General features: G+C 47.5%; 1 protein-coding gene across 1 annotated transcript; it reads right to left on the reverse strand.

The window, feature by feature from the left end:
- Window positions 1–7,911: 7,911 nt before the first annotated feature.
- Ackr2 (atypical chemokine receptor 2) lies at window positions 7,912–11,664 on the reverse strand. The gene is made up of 2 exons (XM_004662123.2): window positions 11,523–11,664; window positions 7,912–9,258 (listed from the first exon to the last, which is right to left on the reverse strand). The coding sequence occupies exon 2, from the start codon at window positions 9,226–9,228 to the stop codon at window positions 8,080–8,082; it is 1,149 nt and encodes a 382-aa protein (XP_004662180.2). The 5' UTR covers window positions 9,229–9,258; window positions 11,523–11,664; the 3' UTR covers window positions 7,912–8,079.
- Window positions 11,665–12,346: the final 682 nt, after the last annotated feature.

Below are 12,346 nucleotides of genomic sequence, written 5' to 3' on the forward strand. Positions count from 1 at the left end.
CCTTGGTCAGGCTGGCCACGAGGCGGACCAGAGGGCCTTCCTTCTGGTCTCTCACTTTTTCCTGACCTCTGCAATCCAGACTTGAACTGGCCACCCTCTTTCTGGTTCTGTGGCTCCCCCACCTCTGTCCTTGCTCCCTGGCCTCTTATTGTTCTCCCCTTAAGGCGCCATCCCTCCTGGTGGATTCTGAAGAACTCTTCTCACAGACCACTAAAAGAGCACATTGCTGAGCAACTCAACTTGAGAACTGATGCCTGGCCTGGTTTGAGACATCCTGCAGGACAGAAACTGACCCCTGTGAGTAAAACGGGAGGGAAATGTTAACTTCCACCCCCCCCAACTATGTCACTCTACTTCACATCCTGTGGAATTTCTGTTCTGCAACAATGTGGTCCTCTGGAGAATGAGCCAAGCCAGATGTATCATTTTTAATTTCCTAGTAGATACATGTTAAGAAAAAAATTAAAAATAAAGCTCTTTCTTATCATGTATTTTGCTTCACCCAATGTATCTAAAGTGCTTTCATTTCAACCTGTGACCAATAAAACAGCTATTCCTGAAATATTTTGCTTTCTTCTTTTCTTAAAATATTTTATTATTTATTTATTTATTTGAGAGAGAGAGAGACAGAGATAGAGAGAGAGGAAGGAAGAGGCAGATAGAAATAGAATGGGCACACCAGGGCCTCCAGCCACTGCAAACAAACTCCAGATGCATGCACCACTCTGTGCATCTGGCTTAGCTGGGTCCTGGAGAATCAAACTGGGGTCCTTGGACTTTGCAGGCAAATGCCTTAACCAATAAGCCATTTCCTCAGCCTGCATTCTTCTTTTTGATGCATGTGTACATATGTGATACATGTGTTCATGTTCACGTGTGTGAGTACAGATGCATGTGTGCCATCACACCCGTGTGGAGGTCACAGGACAACTTTCATATTGGTTCTTGCCTTCCACTTCATTGGAGGCAGAGTCTCTGGGAAATTCTCCTGTCTCTGCCTCCCATCTCGCCACTGGCATGCTGGGACTATAGAAGGCCACCAAAGATTTTACATGAGGTGTGGTGATGTGAACTAAGGTACTCAGGTGCCTCACAGCAAGCACTTTATCCTTAGAGCAATCTCCCCAATTCTTTTTTTTTTTTTTTTGTCCTCTATGTATTTTGCAATTGCAGTGCTTCTCAATGCAGATTAGTCACGTTCCAAGAGCAATAGCCAGGCATGGCTAGCAGCTACTGCCCTGCCTTTGGTGGAGGAACTGCTCTAGGTCCCTCTCTCCTTCCTGAATCTCTGCCTCGCCTCAGGGTGATCCGTGCCTTCCCTTGGTTTCCAGGAGTGCACTGTGTTCTCTAACCCCCACACCCTCCATTTCTCTGTGGGAGTCCAGTGGCCCCTCTGATTCAGTTTGGTCTGCACAGAGTTCAGCATCTGTCCCACACCTGCCAAAATCATTTCTTCCTCCCTCCCCCTTTCATCACCCAGGGCCGACACCCTCCCTCTCTCTCACACATATTAAATCAGGCCTTAGTCCCACCAGCTTTGCACCAGTGATGCCTCTGAAAAATGCCCCTTGTTTCCACCCCTGCTGCCACCCTTGGGCCTGTGACCTCTGCCTTTGTCTCCACACTATGCCTTTGTTCACACAATTGCCCTCAAGGTCCCTTTGCAAAGGTGCCACCCTTTCACCTTCCTGGCTCCCTGTCACCTAAACACACCTGTCCACCTCCACAGTATATGTCATTACTGCCAGCATCCTTATTTCTTTCTCCTGCCTCCTGCCCCAGATGGAGCCTACCAGGATATTTTATATATATATTTGGTTTTGCAAGGTAGGGTCTCGCCCAGGCCGACCTGGAATTCACTATGTAGTCTCAGGGTGGCCTTGAATTCACAGCAATCCTCCTACCTCTGCCTCCCAAATGCTGGGATTAAAGGCATGTGCCACCATGTCTGGCTGAGGATATGGTATCTTCCTCATTCATCTCTAACCCCCAATGCCATAAATGTAGATTGAATGATGGAACCCTGTCTTCCAGTCTCCGCACATTTATTTATTCTGTGTCCTCAAATCACTTCCTACCTCTCCCCTGCCTCAGCTTTCTGCTGTATGAAGCCCAGGTGACCCTCATGGTGGTTGGCACACTTACTAGGTAGGGAAGGGTGGGGGTGCTGTGGTTGGGGCTGTGGTTGGCTGATGGAGGGCACTGGCTAGGATTGGCACAGATGGAGGAAGTACTGTGGGAACTGGATAGAGGTTCTGGGAGAAGGTGTCCTCAAGGAGCATGTACACCCTATCCCCCAGTAAGGCCCAGCCAATGGGACAATCTCTGCCACTCCTGGTCACATCTCCGAAGACTATCTGTTCTGCCCTGAGTGTTGTTGGGACAGTATACACATCTTCTCGGACTCCCCCACTTCATTGTCACCTCCTATACCCCTTGTGGCTCCCCGAGTGTCTCCCACCTCTCTGCTCTGCCCCATCACCTCCCTTTTGTAAGGATCATTTCCAGCCAGGTGCTCCCTCATTCTCACCTTGTAACAAGAGCTCACTCACTCTGATGTTGTATGACACTGAACTCAGAGAAAAACAACTATTGCCATCTTTATGAGAGTTGGGTCCACACCTCCCCAGATACTCTTTCAGATGGGGCCTGCAGACATCCTCCCCCCAATATAAGGATGGCATGGGAAGGGCTGTCAAACCCCCACTAGAGATCTCAGGTGCCCTATGCCCACTGTATACAATAAGGCTGGTCTAGTGGCTTTGAGGGGAGATAGGGCATATAGGGATGGAACATTAGGGGATGGTGAGCTCCAGCTAAGCAGCCACGGGGAGACTCCTCCGTGCTACAGCTGTCCCATACTCCTGTAAGGAACCCATCACCCATCCTCTGTAAAGAAGCCCCATAAACTCATTGGTTCACTGGATAAACTTGAGGGAACCGGCATTAGTCTGTCAGGGGTGCCCTGCCTATGGGGAAGCAAGTGCTCACTGGCTTCTATCCAGGAAAGAATCACATTACATCTGGGAAAGTGTTTCTAGGTTGCATTGGATGTGTCCCCCAAAGGCCCACGTGTTAAAGGCTCAGTCCCAGGTGGTAGATGGCGGGACCTCCAGGAGGTGAGGCCTTGTAGGAGACCTTTAAGTCACTGAGGCCTACCCATTAAGGGGATTGTGAGACCTTGGCCATCTCCATTTTCTCTTTCTTCCTTTTTTCTCTTTGCTTCCTGATACATGAGATCAACAGTCTGCTTCACCATGCACTCCCCACCATTTCACCAGCATCCCAAAGCCATGGATCTGCCTGATGTTGGACTATAACATTCAAAAGCATGAATGGTGCGGTGGTACACACCTTTAATCTTAGCACTTTAATCCCAGGCAGAGGTAGGAGGATCACTGTGAGTTTGAGGCCACCCGGAGACTACATAATGCATTCCAGGTCAGCCTGGACTAGAGTGAGTGAGACCCTACCTCAAAAAACCAAAATAATAATAAGAAGAAATAACTAAATAAGCATGAGCCAAAATGAAACTCCACGGCACATGTATGCTGTGTTTTCTTTGTCCTTTCATCTGTTGATGGGCACTGGGCAGGTACCTACCTGGTGAGTGCCACCCTGAAGGGGTGGGTCCAGCCGCACGGCAGCCGTCTGTTGTTCCTGGGTACTGCAGCTCGCCAGCTCTCACAGCCAAGCTAGGTCAATTCACTATCCTGGCTACTGTGAAAAATGTCATGATAAACCTGGTCACACAGATGTCTCAGGAGTGTATTGACTTCACTTCCTTTGGGTCTATCCTCAGGAGCGTTATTGCTGGATCCCATGGTGGTTTTGTTTTTAGCTTTCAGAGAAGCCTCCCTATAGCTTTCCTTAGTGCCTGAACTAGTTGACATTTCCAACAGTAGTATATAAGGGCTCGCTGTTCTCCACATCCTGCCAGTGCTGGTGGTTTTTCTTGTTGACGTGTTGTTTGTTTCTCTGGTGATAACCATTCTGACTGGAATGAGGTACACTCTTTTTTTTTTTAATTAATTATTTATTTATTTGAGAGCGACAGACACAGAGAGAAAGACAGATAGAGGGAGAGAGAGAGAATGGACGCACCAGGGCTTCCAGCCTCTGCAAATGAACTCCAGACGCGTGCGCCCCCTTGTGCAGCTGGCTAACGTGGGACCTGGGGAACCGAGCCTCGAACCGGGGTCCTTAGGCTTCACAGGCAAGCGCTTAACCGCTAAGCCATCTCTCCAGCCCAAGATACACTCTTAACATAGTTTTGATTTGTATTTCCTTGATGGACAACGATGGTGACACTTTTTCATGTATTTACTGGACATTTGTACTTCTTTATTGTTACATTTATTTATTAATATTTCTTTGGTGTGTGTGTTCGTGTATATCGCTACAGAGCCAGCATGCCACCCACTGAGCCTCTGGTTCTTGCTGTTTGCTGCTACACTGAACTATGAGCTTCAGGGAAATTCTCTTGTCTCTCCACCACCCGTCTCACAGTCAGTGTGCTGAATTGCAGGAACCTGCCATGAGGTCTTTTACAAAGACTAAGGTATTCAAGCTTGCATAGCAAGTGTTTAATCCACTCAGCTCTCTTCCCAGCTCCATTTGACCTTCTTTTGAGAAATGCCTGTTCAGGTCATTCAACATCGTTTACAGGACCACCTCTTCACCTGCTGCCAACTTTTAAGTTTCTCATATATTCTGAATACCAATCCTGTCAGGTGACTGTCATCCCAGTGGTTGTTCCTTTGTTGTAGGGGAGATTTTATTCAAGTCTTGCTTGGTTTCCTGAGCTATAGGGGTCCTATTCAAAAATTTGTTGCCTATCCCAATATCTTGAAGTTTTCCCTGTATTTTTAAAAATTATTTATTTATTTAAAAGAGAAAGGGGGAGAAAGAAAGAGGCTGATAGATAATAGACACACCAGGGCGTCTAGCCATTGCAAATGAAATCTAAATGCATGCACCATCTTGTGCACCTGGCTTACAGTGAGTCCTGGGGAGCTGAACCTGAGTCCTTTGGCTTTGCAAGCAAGTGCCTTAACCACTAAGCCATCTTTCCATCACTTTCCCTGTGTTTTATCTATTTTTTTAAAATATTCATTTATTTATTTAATGGACACACAGAGAGAATGGGCACACCAGGACCTCCTGCCTCTGCAAATGAACTCCAGATGCATGGGCCATTCTGTGCATCTGGCTTTACGTGGGTACTGGGGAATTAAACTGGGGCCTTCAGGGTTTGCAAGCAAGTACCTTTAACCACTGAGCCATCTCTTCAGCCCTTCCCTGTGTTTTAAAGCTTTAGGCCTTACATAAAGATCTTTGACCCATTAATATGTTACCTTTATCAATACTAAAACAAAATACCTGATAAAAACAGTTTAAAAGGGTATTACCGTGGGATATTTTTTATAATCATGGAAAATGTTAATAAAAAATGTGAAAAGAAAAAAAAAGCAGTTTAAGGGAGGAAGGATTTATTGCAGCTTACATTCTAGGTTGAAGCCCATCATGGTGGGGAAGGCATGGCGGCAGGAGCTTGAAGCAGAGTTGGTCACATTGAGCTCACAGTGAGGAAGCAGAGAGAGATGAATGCTGCTGCTCAGCCAGCTCTCCCTTGTTTATACAGTCCAGGACCCAGGCCATGGCATGGTGCCTCCCATAGTAAGGTGGATCTTCCCACCTCAAACTAGTCAAGATAATCCCTGCACAGGCATTCCCAGAAACTAACCTACTCTAAATAGTCCTTCACAAACATGTCCTATGGCTAGTTTCCTAGCTAATTCTAGGTCCTGTCAGGTTGTCAATCAATATAAACCATCCCAAATCCACCCATTGTCAACTTGACACTCAAATATAAAACTTTAAAGCCATAACCTTCTTCCCCTGGTGCCCATAATCTTATGGCCATCTCATAATGCAAAAAGAATTCAACCCAACTTAAAAGTCCCCCTAGTCCTTAACAGTTCCAAGAGTATTCAAAATTCCAAAGTCTCTTCTGATAGTTGAGAAAAGCTCTTAACTGTAAGGTCCAGAACAAAACCAAGACCCAACAGGGTAAACCTCAAATCTTGCATCTCCATGTCTGGCATCTGGGGCTCATGTTGAAATCAGTTGGGCTCCAAAGGGCTTAGGAATCCCTGCCTCTCCTGCTCTGCTCCTGTAGCTCCACAGCCTCTCTTGAGCTGGCTCCACTGTGAGCCTTCAGCTTCCTTGGTTGATATCCCATGGCTCTGGCATCTCCAACATCCTGGGATCTCCATTGCAACTTAGAGTTCAAGCAGTGGCTGCTCCTCAATGCTTGGCCTTAACAGATCTCTGGGGTACAATATTCAATGACTCCCTCAATGTACATTTCATGTCTCCAAAACCATTATCACATGGACAATTCTGCCAAGTTCTGCTGCTAGCTTTTGATGAAACCTGGCCCCCTTAAGCCGCAGCTGTGTGGGTCTCAATGTGCCTTCCAGGGTTACCCTGGTGGGAAAGGTTCTTACATGACCGCATCTGAGCAGGGAACCCCTCTGTTTAGGCTTTCTTCCTGCAAGTGAGTTTAGATTTGCACAAGATGGAGCCTTTGATGGGTTGGGTTTTTATTTGGGACATTTTTCCTATTGTCCCAGTGCAAGAGGTTCCTTTTCAATGGTGGTTTCTATAACAACTGCTTTCTTGGCATCAGCCTGAATGTCACCCTGTCTTGAGATTTCTCCTGCCAAACTAATGAATCCTTTATATTGAAGTTTGGCATCACTCAAGTTCTTGAGAGCCAGGTTCTTTGACAGATGTACCATGAAGTGCCTCTAGCTCATTTCCTATAGAGTCTTTGTTCTTCTCTTAAATTTCATGATCCAGGCATCCATGTCTCATGTTTCTCTCAGCATTCTATTTTCCAAACTCCTACCAGCATAGCCCATTAAGCTCTCAGGGGTCCTTTTAGCCCAAAGTTCTAAAGCTTTCCATATTCCTCCCATAAACCAATTCCTAAGATCAACAACCCACATGGTCAGGTTTATCATAAACACTCCACATCTAAGTTCCAATTTTCTAGATACTTCCAAAATACTTGACAAAAAAATCAGTTTAACGGAGGAAGGGTTCTTATTTCAGCTTACAGTTCCAAGTTACAGTTCATCATGGTGAGGAAGGCATGGGTGGCAGGCCTTTGAGGCAGCTGGTCATATTCAGTCCACAGTAGGAAGCAGAGTGATGAGTGCTGGCATGCAGCCATCTCTCTCCTTTTTATATGGACCAGGACTCAAGTCCATGGATTGGTGCCACCCACAGCAAAAGTGAGTCTTCCCACCCCAATTAAACTAATCCAGAGAATCCCTCACAAATATGGCCTGAGGGGAGTTTCTTAAGTGATTCTAGGTCTTTCCTACCAACCATTACACTATTTTTGGCTGGCCTGGAACTTATTCTGTTAGCCAAAGGCTGGCTTCTAACTCATGGTGAGTCTCCTACCTCAACCTCTCAAGTGCTAGAACTAAAGGTGTGTGCCACCATGTCTGGCTTGATTGATTTTTTACAGGATGAGAGTTAGGGATATAGTTTTAATCCATCCATAAGTGATGTCTAGTTTTTCCAGCATCATTTTTTTAATTGAGGAGGTGATGTATTTGTCCCCTTTAGGACTGAATACTAAACAGTCACTTGCTCTCAGGGTGTGAGGTCCTGGATACACAGGGAGGGGCAGAAATGAGCATGCACTAGTGATGGTTAAGAACTAATGACTGTCAGGGCATGATGGTGCTCATCTTTAATCCATGAGGTAGACGTAGGAGTATCACTGTGAGTTCAAAGCCAGTCTGAGACTACATAGTGAATTCCAGGTCAGTCTGGGCTACAGTGAGATCCTACCAAGGAAGGAAGGAAGGAATGGAGAAGGGAGGGAGGGAGGGAGGAAGGAAAGAAGGAAGGAAGGAGGGAGGGAAGGAAGAAAGAGAGAAAACAATTGACTGACCACTGAGGCGGGAAGCACAAGCACACTGACATTGGAGAGAGCAATCCGACCTAGCAGGTGCCATTGCTCCCATCAGCCGTGGCGTGGCCACTCGGGCTTAATTAGTCCCCAGGTTGCCCCTGACTAAGGGAGCCACCAGCCTGCCTCTCCCCAAGGTCATTCATGGTGGTCATTTCTTCCTGGGCTGTAAGCCTGCTGCTCTCAGAGTAGCTGCATGAAGGGAGCTGAGCCGTGCCAGGGGCCGGACGCTGTCTGAGCACAGTGGACAGGAACGCCTTCAGGCACTGGCGGAAGCGGCGACTGGACAAGGCGTAGAGGATGGGGGTGGAGCAGCAGTGAAGGAAAGCCAGGCTCTCGGTCACCTGTGTTGCATAGTCCAGATGCTGGCTGACCCTGCAATCCCCAAAGACCTGCAGGTCCATCAGAGAGTGCAGAAACAAGATGAGGTTGTACGGGGACCACAGGAAGAAGAAAACCACCACCAGGCCTGCAGCTACCCGTAGAGCCCGGCCCTGGCCTGGGGCCCTCAGTTTGACCAGGACACAGCCAATGCGGGAGTAGAAGAAAATCATGGCCAGGAGCGGAAGGAAAAACCCCAGAAGGTTCTGCTGGGAGCGGAGGTAGAGCTTCCAAGTGGTGCCGTGCCCGCCAAAATCCGCGAAGCAGTTCCAGACGCCCCTAGGGTACTCGTGGGCCCGAACAAAGACCATGTCTGGGATAGAGACGGCCACAGCTGTGGCCCAGACCATGGCAGCCAGCAGCAGGCTCTTGGCCCGAGTCCGCAGCCTGCGCAGGGCCCAAACGTGGACGATTTCCAGGTACTTGTCCAGGCTCATGCAGCTGATGAAGAAGATGCCACTGTAAAGGCTGACAGAGAAGAAGGTGCTCATCACTTTGCACAAGAAACTGCCAAAGACCCAGTGCCAAACCACGGAGACGGCCCAGAAGGGCAGCGTCACCACAAACAGGAGGTTGGAGATGGCCAGGTTCAGCAGGTAGAGCTCAGAGGTGCGCCTGCGAGGGCCGCAGAGGAGCCCCAAGAGGAGGAGGTTCCCGCCCAAGCCCAGCACGAAGATGAGGCTGTAGATGGTGGGCAGGAAGACTTGCCCGAAGGACATGACGCCGTCCTTCCGACACAGGAGGACCGCCACCCCGTCCAGGTAGTCGTACTCGTAGAAGGCGCTGCTGTTCTCAGGACTGGCATTCACAGTGGTGGTGACGAGTGGCACAGGAGAAGCCGTGGTGGCCATGGCTGCAAGACGCACCGAAGTTCTGCGGTGCTGTGAGAGGAAACGCAGAGAGAGGGTGTGACGCCCTGCCTCACTCCAAACCCAGTCTGTTTCAATTTCCAACAGCTGCCACTTACCACCATGTCAGCTTGGGTAAGGTGTGCCCAGTATCATCGAGTCTGTTGTGTTGGCTACATCATTTAGAAAGATGGACCCTGCAAGCCCTATGGCTGGCCAGCCAGGCCAAACGTGGCAAGTGGTGCAACTGTGGCATGTCTGTTACGGGAAGAACTCACTCTCTTTGATCGGATTTGAGATTTGCTCCATAGGAGGGAATGCCTGTCTGGTACTGAAAACCTACTCAAAAGCCTATTGCTGGGAGGTCATAAGCCCTAGTAGGAGAACTATCATGTTGTCTGGCTAAATGCATATATAATTCACACCAAACTGTCCTCTAAATACTTGTGTGTGTATACGTAGTGCTTCTCTCACTGAATAAGGAGAAAAGGCAGTAAAAGTAGCTAAGCCTTCCTTGGCCCTGCCCATTGTGCGCATCTGGAGCTCCTTTACTGTGGCTGGAAGCCCTGGCACACCCATCATTCCCTCTCTCCCTCCTTCTCTCCCTCCCTCTTTCTCTCTCTCAAATAAAGAAAATAAAATAAAGTATCTTCCTTATTGTCTTTGTTAGCGATACCAAAAGACCACTTAGTTGTCTCTTCTTCATACGTGGTTTATAATCTCCCTGTGAGACTTGTGTTATTTTTTTTGAATATTTATTTATTTCACAGGCAGAGATAAGACCAAGCCTGATGCCTCTGCAAATAAATTCCAGACACATGAGCCATCTTGTGCATGTGACATTATATTGTGTGGTAGTTTGATTCAGGTGTCCCCCATAAACCTAGGTGTTCTGAATGCTAGATCCCCAGCTGATGGAGATTTGGGAATTAACACCTCCTGGAGGGAGTGTATTGTTGGGGGCGGGCTTATGGGTGTTATAGCCAGTTTCCCCTTGCCAGTGTTTGGCACATTTTCCTGTTGATATTATCCACCTTATGTTGGCCAGGGGGTGATGTCTATCCTCTGCTCATGCCATTGTTTTCCCCTGCCATCGTGGAGCTTCCCCTAGAGCCTGTAAGCCAAAATAAACCCCCTTTTCCCAGAAGCTGCTCTCGGCTGGGCAACTTCTACCAGCAATGAGAACCGGACTGCAACACGTGGGTACCAAGGAATCAGTACCTGATTCCTCCTTACTTTGCAAGCAATCATCTTTAACCACTGAGATATCTCCCCAGTCCTTGTACTATTTTTTTAAAGAAGTACTTCTCTCAAATGGGGCTTGTTTTATCTAAAAATAACCAGTGTGTTTATTCTGGCTTTTAGGTTTTGTATATTTTCATTCATGACACCCAAGGATTTCCTTTGCATTTGATGGCTTTAAAGCAGTTTCTTTATAAACACTTAGCTTTATGTCAATATTTTCATTCATAAGTATTTCATCTTTTTAAATGTTTTATCTAGCAACTCTGTGTATAGCAAGAAAGTGTGGCCCATCCTGTTGACGGGCTCAGAATGTCCCATCCTCGTTCAAGCTTTAGCTCTCTTCACCACCCTCTTATTCATGTGATGCTGAAAGGTGGTTCCAACCACCTTCCATGCATGCATGCAGAATGCTGCAAACTCTTCCAAGAAGACCTAGAACACAGCAAGCCACTCAACAAACATTAAGCTTGAGTACTGCTGTGTCCAGAACAGATCCAGCTTCTCCCTGTAGTGGTTTGAATCAGATGCCCCCCATAAAGTCATGGGCTTTAGGTGCTTGGTCCCCAGCTGGTGACAATGGGAGGAGGAGCCCTGCTGGAGGACGTATATGTTGGGGTGGGCTTGGGGATGTTATAGCCAGCTCCCCTTGCCAGAACTTGCCTCACTCTCCTGCTGCTGCTTACTCTTTGCTGTGGCAGAAGTGATGTTCAGCCTCTGCTCTACCATGCTTTGCCCTGCTACCATGAAGCTTCCCTTCGAGACTGTAAGTTGAAATAAAACCTTTCCTCCCATTAGCTGCTTTTAATCAGGTGCTTTGTCCAAGCAACGTGAAGGTAATTACAGCTTCTTCTCTCAAGGTGGCTTCTGGTGATGGGCCCAGAGTCTGCCAAATGAGTCCTGGTTTCTTCCTAGATAACTTTCCATGCAAAAGTCAATTTCTGACCATGTCCCTGCACTGGATTTAAAGCTTGGAAGACACGTGGATTTCTCCCAGAGTTGGGATTGCTGGTGATGACTATTAGCATCTGGGGTTGCCTCCACTCTGGGCTTACCTTATGCTTGTGGCCTTCTGGAGCTGGGACTGAACTTGTGTTGTCTTCACAATATAGTTTTTTTCTTTGTTGCTTTGACTCCTCTCTTCAAGGTTGTGAGAAGGGCACTTCTATCCCACTATCTTCTCAGAGAATCTGTCTTTGAGCTTTAAAAAAAGAACATTCAGGACTGGTGAGATGGCTTGGGGTTAAGGTACCTGCCTGTGAAGCCTAAGGACCCAAGTTCTATTCTCCAGATCCAACATTAGCCAGACACACAAAGGTGAGGCAAGCATAAGGTCACACATGCCCACTAGGTGGCACAGGCATCTGGAGTTAGGTTTAAGTGACTGAGGCCCTGATGCACCAATTTTCTATCTCTCTCTCTCTCCAAAATAATAATAAAAAAAAAAATACAGGGCTGGAAAGATGGCTTAGCAGTTAATGTGCTTGCCTGCAAAGCCAAAGGACCCAGGTTCAATTCCCCAGGACCCATGTAAGCCAGGTGCACAAGGTGGCGTATGCATCTATAGTTCATTTCCAGTGGGTTGAATATGTCTTTGCTATGCCCAATACCATCTTTTGCAGTGTGTTTATTCATTTCCGGTAGGTATATTGTTGAGGGCAGGCTTATGGGTGTGATAGTCAGTTACCTCTTACTAGTGTTTTTTGCATACTATCCTGTTGCTATTGTCCACCTTATGTTGGCCATGGTGTGATGTCTACCCTCTGCTCATGCCATTGTTTTCCCCTGCTATCATGGAGCTTCCCCTCTAGTCTATAAGCCAAAATAAACCCTTCCCCCCCCCCCAAAAGCTGCTCTTGGTCAGGTGATTTCTGCCAGC

The sequence above is a fragment of the Jaculus jaculus genome, chromosome 17 (assembly GCF_020740685.1).
Source record: "Jaculus jaculus isolate mJacJac1 chromosome 17, mJacJac1.mat.Y.cur, whole genome shotgun sequence".
In the NCBI taxonomy this organism is placed as follows: domain Eukaryota; kingdom Metazoa; phylum Chordata; class Mammalia; order Rodentia; family Dipodidae; genus Jaculus; species Jaculus jaculus.

Excerpts from the sequence above, each read along its gene's own strand:
- Ackr2 (XM_004662123.2), bottom strand. The coding sequence starts at position 9,228 with ATGGCCACCACGGCTTCTCCTGTGCCACTCGTCACCACCACTGTGAAT.